This window comes from Petromyzon marinus, chromosome 16, assembly GCF_048934315.1.
Source record: "Petromyzon marinus isolate PM22_M1 ecotype Great Lakes invasive population chromosome 16, UKy_Petmar_22M1.pri1.0, whole genome shotgun sequence".
NCBI lineage: Eukaryota > Metazoa > Chordata > Hyperoartia > Petromyzontiformes > Petromyzontidae > Petromyzon > Petromyzon marinus.
The window spans coordinates 891,620-905,497 of NC_133682.1; the positions used below are offsets into that span (position 1 = coordinate 891,620).

General features: G+C 56.6%; 1 protein-coding gene across 1 annotated transcript in view; it reads right to left on the minus strand.

Annotated features, from left to right (window-relative positions):
* Positions 1–331: 331 nt before the first annotated feature.
* Positions 332–13,878, minus strand: part of LOC116943037 (rho guanine nucleotide exchange factor 17-like) — a 59,544-nt gene continuing 45,997 nt past the window's right edge. The window contains exons 16-21 of the mRNA XM_076067388.1: positions 13,461–13,547; positions 11,420–11,487; positions 8,639–8,787; positions 8,020–8,194; positions 7,131–7,556; positions 332–2,602 (exon numbers count right to left, since the gene is read on the minus strand). Of these exons, the coding sequence (XP_075923503.1) occupies positions 2,346–2,602; positions 7,131–7,556; positions 8,020–8,194; positions 8,639–8,787; positions 11,420–11,487; positions 13,461–13,547 (1,162 nt within the window). The 3' untranslated portion in view covers positions 332–2,345. The remainder of the gene's footprint in view (positions 2,603–7,130; positions 7,557–8,019; positions 8,195–8,638; positions 8,788–11,419; positions 11,488–13,460; positions 13,548–13,878) is intronic.

The following is a 13,878-nucleotide window of genomic DNA, read 5'->3' on the forward strand; positions in this document are numbered from 1 at the left end:
ACCTCCTCCAGTGGTGGAGGATTAAGGGCCTCCATGCGAGTCTGTGGGCCTCTATGTAAGTCTGTGGGCCTCTATGTAAGTCTATGGGCTTCTGTACGAGTCTATGGGTCTCCGTGCGAGTCTATAGGTCTCTGTGTAAGTCTATGGGTCTCTATGTAAGCCTATGGGTCTCTATGCAAGTCTATGGATCTCTACGTGAGTCTATGTGCATTTCATCGTGACTGCGGTGGAACGCAATCCATCACTGATGCCACCGATCGTTGCTCAACACCACGCACTTTCAAAGGAGGCACAAACGGACTCCATCGGATGGCTTCTCCAAAGCCTCTAAACTCGCAGCTGTATCCTCGCTCCGTTGTTTTTCAACCGTGGAGTCATCCACCAGGATAAATGAACTTCACCTACCGAGGGGAAGTCCTCAGGGAAGATGGTGGGACACTGACAGGGCAGACCCTGGGGGTCGCGTGTCTACTGTGTGACAGTAGCAGCAGCAGCAGCAGCAGCAGGTGGAGCTGCGGAGATCTGCTGGAGGAGGCTCGGGTCGCACACCCATCCGGGACTCGGAGTCCGTGTTTGCAAGGCAGTGGGGATCGGTTTGTACCAAGATCCGGTTCCAGTGTCACTGCGTTGAACTGAACCGTCCGTACACCGCACCGTCTCGCAACCGCGAGGCTGGCTGAGAAATCCGTCAGGGTTGGGTCTGCAGCCCTGGCGAGCTGCGGTGGCATCACCGGCTGCGATCTTGCGTAGCTGTGGCTGTGATCGGACACTCCTCGCTCCCAACAGCCCCGCGTCTATCTTTAGGGGGTGACCTCTTCCCCTTTGCCCTAAATTTAGACGAAGAGAAGCGATGCCTCCAGACGCCAAACGTGAACCGCGCTCGGGGTGGAAGCCGCTGCTTTAAGTCGCCGTCAGATTTGGCATCGTCACGCAGCATGTTCGCGATGTGGGGCCGTGAGAGGCGTGACGGCGGCATGCAGAGGCCTTCATCCAGCAGTGGATCGACCGTGGCTGATGACGGTGACCCGGGACTTCGTCTAGCCCAGAGCGGTACCCATCGTGTCGACTCGGATGGCTTGTGGGGGTGGGCAGGATATATCGTCCCAAGAAGAGTGGAAAACCACAACGGAAGACAAACGGTGATGAGCGTGGAAGCCTCGGGGAGGATAGAGACTGGGGTGGCCGCCTGTCTGGGAACCGGCCTCGGTTTTCGGGTGGCAGGAATTAATTTGTCCCGAGGTGCGGTGCTAATTGTGCGGAACTTTATCACGGTACACTGCACAACTTTTGATAATGGACCAAGTGCCGACTGAGAACTAAATCCGGGTTTGGTCTACAGCGGAAATGCAGGTGGACCCCAGTGGAAACCAAGGGACATGGCCTAGAAAGCAGTGGTTCAAAGCGGTGAACCAGGACGTCGAGAACTGCAGAGTGGATTTGGAGATCACACGGGACAGCAGTGAGTGGAGGGGCAGAAAGGCAGCAGACCCCGAGAGCCGCTGAGCCTGTGGGTGGGTGTTCCCTATAGCTCCCAGGTCTCCCTGACAATAGACAGATGGCAGACCTCACTGGCCTCTCACCTGGGTCAAATACCGGCATCAGGCACACAAGGAGCATCGCCATCAGGTTCGCCAAATCAGCGGACCACGTGGGAGGTTGCCTGCAATCTGGAGTCGCTTGCCTGTGAGCCATACCCACCCGGGGGCCCACCCTGTCTTAGGTCACGTGTTCAGGGGCCCACCTGTACAGTGGAGGCCACATTTAAGGGGCCCCACCACATGCCCACGAGCCACCCTGTGTAGACGCTACTCACCCAAGCAGCCCTCCCTGCATGGAGGGCACATGTCCAGGGCCTGTCAAATGGCCCAGGAGCCCACCCTGTGTCCTGGAGGCCCCACCACGTGCTCAGGGTCCACCCTGTGTGGACGACACCGAGCCCGGGGGCCCACGATGTGTGGTGGAAGCCACGTGGCATGGGCCCACCCTGTACGAAGGCCACCCGCCCCAGGGGCAAACTCAGTACGAGGAAACATGTCCAGGACCCACTGCGTACAAAGGGCCCCACCCTGTTCAGTAAACACGTGTCCGAGGGCCCGCCCTGTATGCTCGAGGCTCACTCAAGGCAAAGGCCACTTGCCTAAGGCCCACCACTTGCATGGAGATCTCTTGTCCGAGCACCCACCCTGTGCTTAGGCCACGTGTCCCAGGGGCACCACCACGTGTCCCATGGGCCCACTCAGTGTGGCGGCCACGTGCGCAGAACCCACCACACGTCCAAGGGCCCACCCTGTACACTGGAGGCCACGTGTCCCAGGGGCCCACCCGGTGTCGTCCCAGGGCCTGGCTCAGACCCTCCACAGCAGCAGGTGGTTGGTGCTGTCGTCCCTCCCCGCGGCGTCGTCTCCGCCGGGGCTAGGTGACCCCGTGAACTCCTCGTAGCCGTCCCCGCCGCTGATGACCAGCAGTGCCCCGGGGCCCCCCGCGTGGCCCCCCACGGGCCCCGCGCCCCCCAGGACCCCCGGCAAGCCGCTCGCGCGCAACCGCTTCCCCGAGTCGCGACGAGGCGCCTTTGGGGTTTGGTCGGGGGCCCCCACGGGGCCTCCTGCACAGAGGGGAGGGGGGTGGGGGGAGAAGAAGAGGGAAGAGGGAAGGGGAGGGAGGAGAATAACAGCCACTGATGTTAGCCGCGAGTGGGAATCGAACTCGGTTCATTTGTAGCGCAATGTGCGAACCACTTAAACGTATGCATCTTCTTCTTCTATCGACCCGCTGATGTAGATGAAAAGCAACAACTACAATTTCAGATTCAGGTGGTCAAGCCAGACAACCACCGTAGGCGAGTGCAGTATGCGTATTCAGAAACACGAATGCGTTATGAACAGCAGCAGGATGCACAACAAGAACATGAATGAGAATAATTATTAGAGAAGGGCAGGGTGATATTTCTTGGACCTGCGATGAGAAAACAAGAGGCCGAGTATGAAAGTGGCTCTGACTGGGTACCACAACGAAACCGGGGAAGACAGCAAATTGGGTTCCACGAGCAATGAGAACGATTGGATGTCACTGGGAGGAGAATCCGATGCGAAGTCGTTAAGTAAATGTCATGGACAGAGTTCAGTGGACAGGAGGCCACGATCGCCGACTTCCATGAGAAACGACGTGGCTCACAGACAGAGAGACATTGACATGCGTTTGTGGAAACAAACAATTACACAATTCAGCATACATATTCACCACCACCACCACCACCTCCATCCTGTAAACAGACAGAGCCATACGCTCTCTCCATTGTTAAGAGGCCCTTCCTTTACAAGTATGCGTCTCTTGGTGACAGACTTGGGTCTCCTCCAGTTTCCACTGTGACATCATCAGACATCAGCTCCGCACCACAAACCTCAACCCGGTTTCGGTATCTGATTCACTCATCATCGTGGTCATCACCACCACCATCATCCATCATCAAATCATTGCTGGGGGGGGGGCAAAGATTCAGCGTCCACGTAATAGCCCCTCCCCCCTCCAAGTCCAAAATTCTCCACACACACGAGATAAATAAATAATCTACTGCTGGATGAAGGCCACCCTATGACGATAACCATGATCATCACCATCATGCTCATCATCAGCCGTGATCAAGAAACATCATCATCAGCAGCAGCCATGATCCATCCACTGCTGGATGAAGCCCCCCTCCCCCCGAACGCTGTCTTCCTCTAACCCGGGCTGACCCCTGGCCGTGCGCTGTCACGGCGGTCTTTGTGACGTCATTTCCTTCTCAGCAGGCCGAGACAGAAATATGCAAATTCCCCCAAATTGACGCCAGCAACAGCCATGAGCGTTATTAATATGATTCAGGCGAACCTCCGTAACACAGCACACAAGGACCCGCCTCTGAGTGAGTCACGCGTTCGCCAAATTACCCTCAGACGCGCGGCGGCAGTGAACAACTGAGATTAATCGGAGCTCGCTCACAATGAAGGTGACCCCCCCCCCCCCAGGACGGGCGTGGGTATAGCTGCCGATACGTCAACAGCTGCCACCTTTGTGTGAGGTTGCCCAACCGTTAAGAAGCCTCCTCCTCTGTGATACAATTTTACAAATTCACCAGCAGTAAAGACACGAATAAGAGTGATGTTATTACTTTAGACAATAACCAGGAGCTATTAGAGAAGAAGCGAGTTCGATTTCTTGGACCCGTGATGAGAAAACAACGATTGTGTGCTACTGTCAGGGGAACCCGATGCGGAGTCGTTGAGTCCACATCACGGACAGAGCTCAGTGGAAGGGAGGCCATGATGGCTGCCGTCTACGAGAGAGGAGGTGGCACAGAGGGAGAGAGAAGTCTTGCTCAAGGGAGCAGACACAGTGGTGCTCATCTCCTGTTTACAGGCCGACAGAGCCAGGAGTGGAAATTCCTCATTCCACGTCTCTATGGGAGGGGGTGGGGAAGGGGGCGAGTCTACCTAGAGCACAACCCCCCTGTGGACTTCCTCCACAGCAACAAAACTATTTTGTCGTTCCTGAATGGAAGGGATGATGGGCTGGGTCAACCTTCAACCAGGATTTGAACTTCCGACTGCAAGCCGCTCGCTCTACGGCTGAGCTAAGGATGTTCCCACGATGGACGTTGCACGTGGTGGACACTGCCCATGGTGGACGCTGGTAGCACGTCACCCCAGGTGGTACCAGCGCCGCCGGTTCACGATCTCAGATCTCAGAGAGAACTCGCAGGGCCTACAATGACCTCAGCTCCAAGGACTCCACCCACCTCTCCCCAGTGCCGAGTCAGCACTTCTCATTAATACTTGAGGGGGCAGCAGTGGGAGCTGGAACCCGAGATCCAGATTCGGGGGGGCGTGGGGGGCAGCTCGGGTGTCTCTTTCCATTGGCGGAGCGACGCGCGGAGATTCCTGCAGCGCGCCTGGGCGAGGGGGCGAGGGGGTGAGCGGTGGCGCAGTGGTTAGCACGCTGCGCTACAAGCCCGGCAACCCAAGTTCAATTCCGGCTCGCGGCCAAAAGCAGGGAGCGCATATTTGAACCAGTCCCGGGCCTCCCCGCGAGGTCGAGTAACTGGTGCGATGCGTAAACATCGCCACTAGGGAGACAAAGGCGGCTGGGCGTGTTGCTGGCTACCCAACTCCTTGGTGTGCTGTGCCGGTCTTAATAGATGCTCGCGAAAAGCACCCGCCTGATCATAGCCTGTTAAGGCTTTAAGGGTGGGAGGTCTCTTTGTATGGATGTGTGAGTGGGTGCGTGAGAGTGTGCGTGTGTGGGTGTGTGAGTGTGCGTGTGTGCGAGTGTGCGTGAGTGTGTGCGTGAGTATATGATTTAGTATGGGGCCACCCCGTCAAGTGGCATTCCGGTCTTCATTGGTGCTCGTTAACAGCACTTGAGTGTAGGCTAAACAAAGCTTAAACTCACTCCTGTAGGAGTTGTCCAAGCATCTAAATGTAGGACCCTCTTGAATACTCGTATTGAGACTCAGTTGAGGCTTTCCTGTACCCATTATCCTTAGGATTAACCGCGTCCAGTTCAATTACCAGTTGCTCCTCACTCATCGTGGGTCAGCGGCTCAGTGCCCACATGAACACAAAACACATCGACAAGTAATCCGATTACTTTCGGCAAGATGGAAAGTAAAGGCGCAGCCCTGAAATTTCCCGTTTGCTGGCAGAAGGACCTCGAGCGAACTCTATATAGAGTTGGTCTTTGGTCGACTCTTCCACGTCGGTGCAGTGTGCTGCAAGAGCTGGGCGTACCCTCACTTTATCACGCCACACCTGCCGCTCGACCGACTGGGGTGCAGCCCGTTCACACCGCTGGGTGGACAGGGGGCGTTTGAGAAACCTGGCCCACTCTGTACCAGAACCGGGCGACCTCGGCACGGCGAGTCCAGCGCACCGCTGACCATCACGGTGGGGGCAGCCCTTCGACGCAGGTCGCAGTGAATCCGGCTGGACCATCATTTGCACGCGTTTTGCATCACGTGTCTCTGTGTTGTTATCTCTGCGATCTTTACCCCTCTGTGCACAGAGGGGGGTGGTGGTGGGTTGGGTTGGGTGATCATCGGCGTGAGCCGGATGCGACGGCGATGACCTGAGACTTGTCTCCAGTCCACAAAAACTCCACGGGGCGATTCGGCGAGCGAGCGGAGTTTTGTTTGCGCCGCGCTCGGCCTCCCCCCCCCACCGGCACACGCGGACGCAGCGCGGCGGTCGCAAGCGCCACTTGAGGAGGCAGCGGCGGCGGCGGCGTTCCGCCCGAGCGCATTTGTCTCTGGGCGTCATGGGGAAACTTGCCCCGGGTGATCTCTACCCCCCTCCTCTCCTCCACCGCCTGCAACGCCTCACACGGCGGCGGCGGCGGCGTTCCACCTCGTCTCACGCCACCCTCCATTAGCCTCATTACTCACAAAGCCACCAACGCCTCGACATTATTCAATGTTGCCTGGTCTCGCCAACCGCTAAGTCCACATTATTACACGAACATTACCTGCCAATCACTGCCAATCATCAGCGGCAATCAACCGCAATTATTAAACCGGATCTTGTGCACAATTGTGCCGGCATGGCACGGACTCAAGGACACGGATGAGGAAGCCCGTCCACGCCAGGAGAGGTGAGTTGCTGTGCACGCCTGGTGATGATGATGATGGTGCGCCTGATCTCCTGTCAGACGTCCAGACGTCCATACGTCGTATGAGTTTCTGTATGTGTCTATGAGTCTCTGTGTGAGTCTATGGGTCTCTGTGAGTCTCTGGGTCTCTGTGTGAGTCTCTGGGTCTCTGTGTGAGTCTATGGGTCTGTGTGAGTCTATGGGTCTCTGTGAGTCTCTGGGTCTCTGTGTGAGTCTATGGGTCTCTGTGTGAGTCTATGGGTCTCTGTGTGAGTCTCTGGGTCTCTGTGTGAGTCTATGGGTCTCTGTGTGAGTCTCTGGGTCTCTGTCTGAGTCTATGGGTCTCTATGCGAGTACGCAGGAAGCCACTGACAGCACAACCCTGAATCTCATTGAATCCGCCTGCACGCATCATCACCCCCGACTGGAAAAACCCGAACCGTACTCTGCACGGCTCCACCCTGCGATTTTTGGCTAAGTGGTCCTAGTGCGAGGCCGCTCGGCTGACGTACCTTGCTCGGCCCAGACGCAGCCCTCTGGCAGCCGCACGCTGGTGATGAACCTCACGTGGCCCGTGTGGCCATGCAGGCAACCCACGGGGGCCACGGCGGGCCAGCGCTGCGTCGGCGACGGGGCCCCCGCCCCCAGCCCAGGGCTCCCCGCTGAGTCGTGCTGCCCCCACTCGGGGTCCGGCTGCTGGGCGTCGGCCCCCCATTCGGCGCTCTGGGGGGGCCCCCCCGCGCCGGCGCCGCCGGGGTGGCGGTGGTGGGGCGGGGGGCTGCGGTCGTGCCGCCGGGGGCCGGGGTGAGTGAGGTGGTGGTGCGGCAGGGTGACGAGGACACCCGCGCTGGTGCCCACCCACAGCAGCTCAGCGCCCAGGGTGAGCGAGGTGACGCGCAGGCACGCAGACTTGTGCTGCCGGATGATGGCGTCGCAGCCTGCGGGCGGGCGGGACGGCGTTGTCGTCATCTTTGTCAGAACCATCGTCGTTGTCATCGTCGTTGGTCATGTACGCATGTTCAGTTCCCCCGTGTAGCCTTCACAGACTGCTGGGGCAAGTGCTGCTAGCGAGCACCTACGAAGACTGGAAAGTCAATCGCACGAGGGGGCAGTGTGGCGAGCACCACGCCCGACCACCTTTGTTTCCCTCGTGCTGAGGTTGGATACACACCGCACCAGGTACCCATTTAAGGCTGAGTCGACGTGTATGTATGTTGAACTCTGTTCACACCGCACGTAGACAACCGTGCTAATCAAAGGTTATCGTCATAATCGTCCCGTACTAACCGATAAACTGACGCGTCGTCACTTTCCTAACGCGTCCCCCTTCCCCCCACCGTCTCTTCACGGGGGTCCCCAAGGGCCCCCCTCCGAAGGGCCCCCACCCACCCCCACACTCACCGGCCAGCATCCTGGAGACGGCCGCGGTGACGTCCACCTCGGCGAGACACTCGTAGGTGGCGGGGTGGTAGAGTCGGACCTGGGTGCTGGCGGTGAGAGCCACCCACACCCCGGAGCCCTCGCTGGCCATGCACGCCACGCCGCGGCCCCCCTCCCCGTCCACCACGAAGCTCGCCTGGGGGGGAGGGGGGGGTCGCACCGGGGAAGCAGACGCAGGGGTCGTGTTGGTGGCACGGGAGTCATAGCCAAGGGGCACAAGGGGCCATGCCAGAACGTGGGGAGGGAAGTCGTCGATTCACTGGCTGTTTGACTCAATCATCCATTTTAATAACTGGCTGATTGATTGACCGGCTGATCGATTGACCGGCTGCTTGGCGGACAGTTCTGTCCGTTGCATCACTGTGTGACCTCGGTGCCTCTACGAGCGGTCAATCGGTGCAGCTTAACGACCTATCTATCCATTAACTGTTTTATTAACTGACCGACTGATTGACTGACTGACCGATCGATTCACTTTCTCTTTGGTTCATTATCCGAGCGGTCGGCCGACTGATCACTGGAGTTAGAGGAATGGGCGGCCACCTAGCGGGCGCAGTGTCCGGCAGGGGTGGGGGGTTACCTCGACGAGCAGGGAGTCGGGGTGCAGCACCACGATGTTGTTCTGGCAGCCGCACCACAGGCGGCCACACACGGCCAGCATGCGGCACACGGGGGCGGCCGCCGTGGACAGGGGCAGCACGCGCGCCTCCCCCACGGCCCAGAAGCAACCTGGGGGGGGCACGGGGAGGGGCGGGGGGCACGGGGGGGGCACGGGGGGCACAGGAGGGGACAGGCGGGACGAGGTGTCAGCAACAGCGACAATAGTTGCAATCACCAAAGCGCTTCGTAAACAACAATAACATAAACAACTCTGTGGCAATAACAGCAGCTACAAACAGTTGTAATAACCTAAGCGCTGTGCAAACAACAACAACTCTGATATATTTTCTAGATTCACTCCAACGCTGTCCTCTGGACAGTACGGTCCCTTCACCTGATGAAGGCCACTTGTGTTGTGGCCGAAACGTCGTGATTTTTGTTGTTTTATTTTTTACCTACGTGACTTTACCCAATAGAACCAAAGAGTGTAACTCTGATATTGGCAATAACAACAACAATGCCAACGTTAATCACAGAAACATCCACCAACAACCGCAGCCACAACAACAAAATCAGAGCGACCACAGAAACGACCACGAGAGCAACTCGAGGCAACAACAAAAATAAAAACCACCACCACAAAACAAAGACAAAGATCCCCCATATAGCCTGTAACAGGCTGTTGGGGCAAGTGCTGTTTGCGAGCATCTATGAAGGCCGGCACGACACACGAGGTGGTGGTTGGCCAGCACCACGCCCGGCCACCTTTGTCTCCCAAGTGGCGATGTTTACACATCGCACTAGGTACTCATTTGAGTCTGAGTCAAATTAGAGAGGCCCAGGACCGGTTCAGATAATCGTCACTGGTGTGGTCCGTGAGCGGGAATCGAACTCGGGTCGCTGGGTTTGCAGTGCAGCATGCTAACCGCTGCACCACCGCTCCCCACCACCACCGCCAACACCACCACTCACCACCACCACTCACCACCACCAACAACACCACCACTCACCACCAACAACACCACCACTCACCACCAACACCACCACACAAGGCCACGATGACAACTGCAGGGCCCTATCAACGCTCTACTCAGAGCAGCCCGCCAGGGGTGGTGGTGGTGGTGGCGCTGCAGCCGAGGACCCGGGCGGTCCAGTTCTCAGCAGACCCCACCATGCCCCACCACACCACACACAACCACACCACGCCCCGCCACACCGCATCCCGCCACACCGCATCCCGCCACACCGCACCCAGCCGCACCGCACCCAGCCGCACCACACGCAGCCGCACCACACTCTGCCACACCACAACCAACCCCACCACACTCAGCCGCACCACACTCCCCCCCACCACGCCCAGCCGCACCACACTCTGCCACACCACACCCCACCACACCACACCCAGCCCCACCACACTCAGCCGCACCACATTTAGCCCCACCACACCCCTCCACATCCCACCACACCACATCCAGCCACACCACACGCTGCCACACCACAGCCAGCCCCACCACACCCTCAGCCGCACCACACTCTGCCACACCACACTCCACCACACCACACCCCGCCACACCACATAAGGCCACACCACACCCAGCACCACCACACCCCTCCACATTCCACCACACCACAGCCAGCCGCACCACACTCTGCCACACCACAGGCAGCCGCACCACATTCTGCCACACCACACTCCACCACACCACACTCCGCCACACCACACCCCGCCACACCACACCCCGCCACACCACATCAGACCACACCACACTCGCCACACCACACTCCACCACACCACACTCCGCCACACCACATCAGACCACACCACACTCAGCCCCACCAAACCCCACCACACCCTGCCACACCACACCCCGCCACACTACACCCCGCCACACCACACTCCACCACACCACGCCACACCCTGCCACGTGACCAGGTCACCGTCACATGTGCATGCCGTCGCCGTGAGTTTTCATTGCGCCAGACGACGTCTCCGCGTTGGGTCGCGAGAGACGCCGCTGGACTTTCTCGTTCAGGGGATCGCTCGTATGCAAATTCGTCTCCTCGGGTATGCAAAGTTGAGATGGCAGTGACGTGATGTTCATAGTACGAGACACTTTACGCGGTTAAGCAATGGAATTAAGAATGAGTCACGATGATTGTTTGCCTGCCTTTTTGTCAATCCGCTGCTGGATTAAGGCCTCCCCACGCTGTGTCAATCGTGGGTGTTGTTTGACCATACTTCACCACGCTGGTCGGTTTATACTTGGTGGTAGTCAAGGGGGGGAGAGGTGGTAGGCAGGGCCACTTTCAGATTTTCACTCTGAGCCACTAATTTTAGCCGTGGCCGGGAATCGAACGCAGGTCCACCGGGGTTCATAGCGCAGTGTGTTTCAAAACACCGCCCGTAGCTCACGATGAGACCCCAGGGCTCTCGGTGAGACCCCAGGGCTTTCGGTTATCGGCCCTACCCGGAGGGCGCGCCTCGACAGGCAGGGCCGGCAGGGCGAGTAGGGGGTGGGGGGTCTATCAGCGCTGGTTTCAATGTGGGTTGAATCTCAACATGCCACACATTTCACTTGGGCGAGTCGCTATTGGCAACACGACCTGATGCAGTACGCATCGTTCAATATATCGGATCATCTTTACAATAATTATCCTGCACCCCCCCCCCCGTTACAGACGAACACAGCCAATACGTGAAGTTTAAAACTTGAGCTGGAAAGCGTCGACGAGCAGCAGCAGTAGCAGGGGATCCACCTACCCTCGTCGCGGTGGTAAACCACAAGGTCCCCGTTGGCCAGAGACACAAACACCTTGTTCTCCAGGAAACTACACAGACGTCAACACAACACACACACACACGCGCACGCGCGCGGCTTAGTCCATGAAGACAAACAGCCCCCGTGTAGCCCTGAACAAATTGTCGGGGGAAAGTGCTGTTAGCGAGTAGCACCTGTGGAGGCTGGCACGGCACACGAGGGGGTGGGTGGCCAACACCACGCCCTGCCGCCTTTGTCTCCCCAGTGCTGCTGCTTTACACAATGCAGTAGGTACTCATTTAAAGTGAGGGAGAAAAGTATTTGATCCCCTGCTGATTTTGTACGTTTGCCCACTGACAAAGAAATGATCAGTCTGTAATTTTAATGGTAGGTTTATTTGAACAGTGAGAGACAGAATAACAACAACAAAATTCCAGAAAAATGCATGTCAAAAATGTTATGAATTGATTTGCATTTTAATGAGGGAAATAAGTATTTGACCCCTCTGCAAAACATGACTTAGTACTTGGTGGCAAAACCCTTGTTGGCAATCACAGAGGTCAGACGTTTCTTGTAGTTGGCCACCAGGTTTGCACACATCCCAGGAGGGATTTTGTCCCACTCCTCTTTGCAGATCTTCTCCAAGTCATTAAGGTTTCGAGGCTGACGTTTGGCAACTCGAACCTTCAGCTCCCTCTACATATTTTCTATGGGATTAAGGTCTGGAGACTGGCTAGGCCACTCCAGGACCTTAATGTGCTTCTTCTTGAGCCACTCCTTTGTTGCCTTGGCCGTGTGTTTTGGGTCATTGTCATGCTGGAATACCCATCCACGACCCATTTTCAATGCCCTGCCTGAGGGAAGGAGGTTCTCACCCAAGATTTGATGGTATATAGCCCCGTCCATCGTCCCTTTGATGTGGTGAAGTTGTCCTGTCCCCTTAGCAGAAAAACACCCCCAAAGCATAATGTTTCCACCTCCATGTTTGACGGTGGGGATGGTGCTCTTGGGGTCATAGGCAGCATTCCCCCTCCAAACACGGCGAGTTGAGTTGATGCCAAAGAGCTCCATTTTGATCTCATCTGACCACAACACTTTCACCCAGTTGTCCTCTGAATCATTCAGATGTTCATTGGCAAACTTCAGACGGGCATGAATATGTGCTTTCTTGAGCAGGGGGACCTTGCGGGCGCTGCAGGATTTCAGTCCGTCATGGCGTAGTGTGTTACCAATTGTTTTCTTGGTGACTATGGTCCCAGCTGCCTTCAGATCATTGACAAGATCCTCCCGTGTAGTTCTGGGCTGATTCCTCACCGTTCTCATGATCATTGCAACTCCACGAGGTGAGATCTTGCATGGAGCCCCAGGCCGAGGGAGATTGACAGTTCTTTTGTGTTTCTTCCATTTGAAAATAATCGCACCAACTGTTGTCACCTTCTCACCAAGCTGCTTGGCAATGGTCTTGTAGCCCATTCCAGCCTTGTGTAGGTCGACAATCTTGTCCCTGACATCTTTTGGTCTTGGGAATGGTGGAGAGTTTTGAATCTGATTGATTGATTGCTTCTGTGGACAGGTGTCTTTTATACAGGTAAAAGACACCTGTTAAAGGGAGTGCTCCTGAGACTAGGAGCACTCCCTTTAAGAGTGTGCTCCTAATCTCAGCTCGTAACCTGTATAAAAGACACCTGGGAGCCAGAAATCTTTCTGATTGAGAGGGGGTCAAATACTTATTTCCCTCATTAAAATGCAAATCAATTGATAACATTTTTGACATGCGTTTTTCTGGATTTAGTTGTTGTTATTCTGTCTCTCACTGTTCAAATAAACCTACCATTAAAATTATAGACTGATCATTTCTTTGTCAGTGGGCAAACGTACAAAATCAGCAGGGGATCAAATACTTTCTTCCCTCACTGTAAGTATTGAGGCCAGTTCAAATATCCGCGCCACCGGTGTTGGTCGTGAGCAGGAATCGAACTCGGGTGGCCGGGTTCGTTGCGCAGTGTGCTGACCGTTGTGCCACCGCTCCCCCCTCCCACTCACACGATGCAGGTGACCGCGGCCGAGTGTTGCAGCTTGAGGCTCTTCTTGCGGTGGCGGATCGTGTCGGACGACTGGTAGATGTGGATGCTGCGGGCAGCACGCACAAAGCATTTAGTGACTAATTGATTGCTCTCAGCAGCTAGCAGCCCGGTATCATGAACGGGGTGTGTACTGAGTTAGTACTCACCTGACCGAAAGTGCCCCTCTCCGCGGGAGATGCAGCCTCGTTTGTGGCTATGCCCTCCACCACCTGGGGTGACCTTTGACCTCTTAAAATGTACCTATTAACAATGACCTCTTCACATTGACCTCTTAATATTGACCCAGCGAACGAAGGTCACGGGAGTCAACCCCACGCTTGACTCAAATCGCTAACACGCGATCTGGTGGTGGTGGTGGTGGTGATGCTGCCACTGCG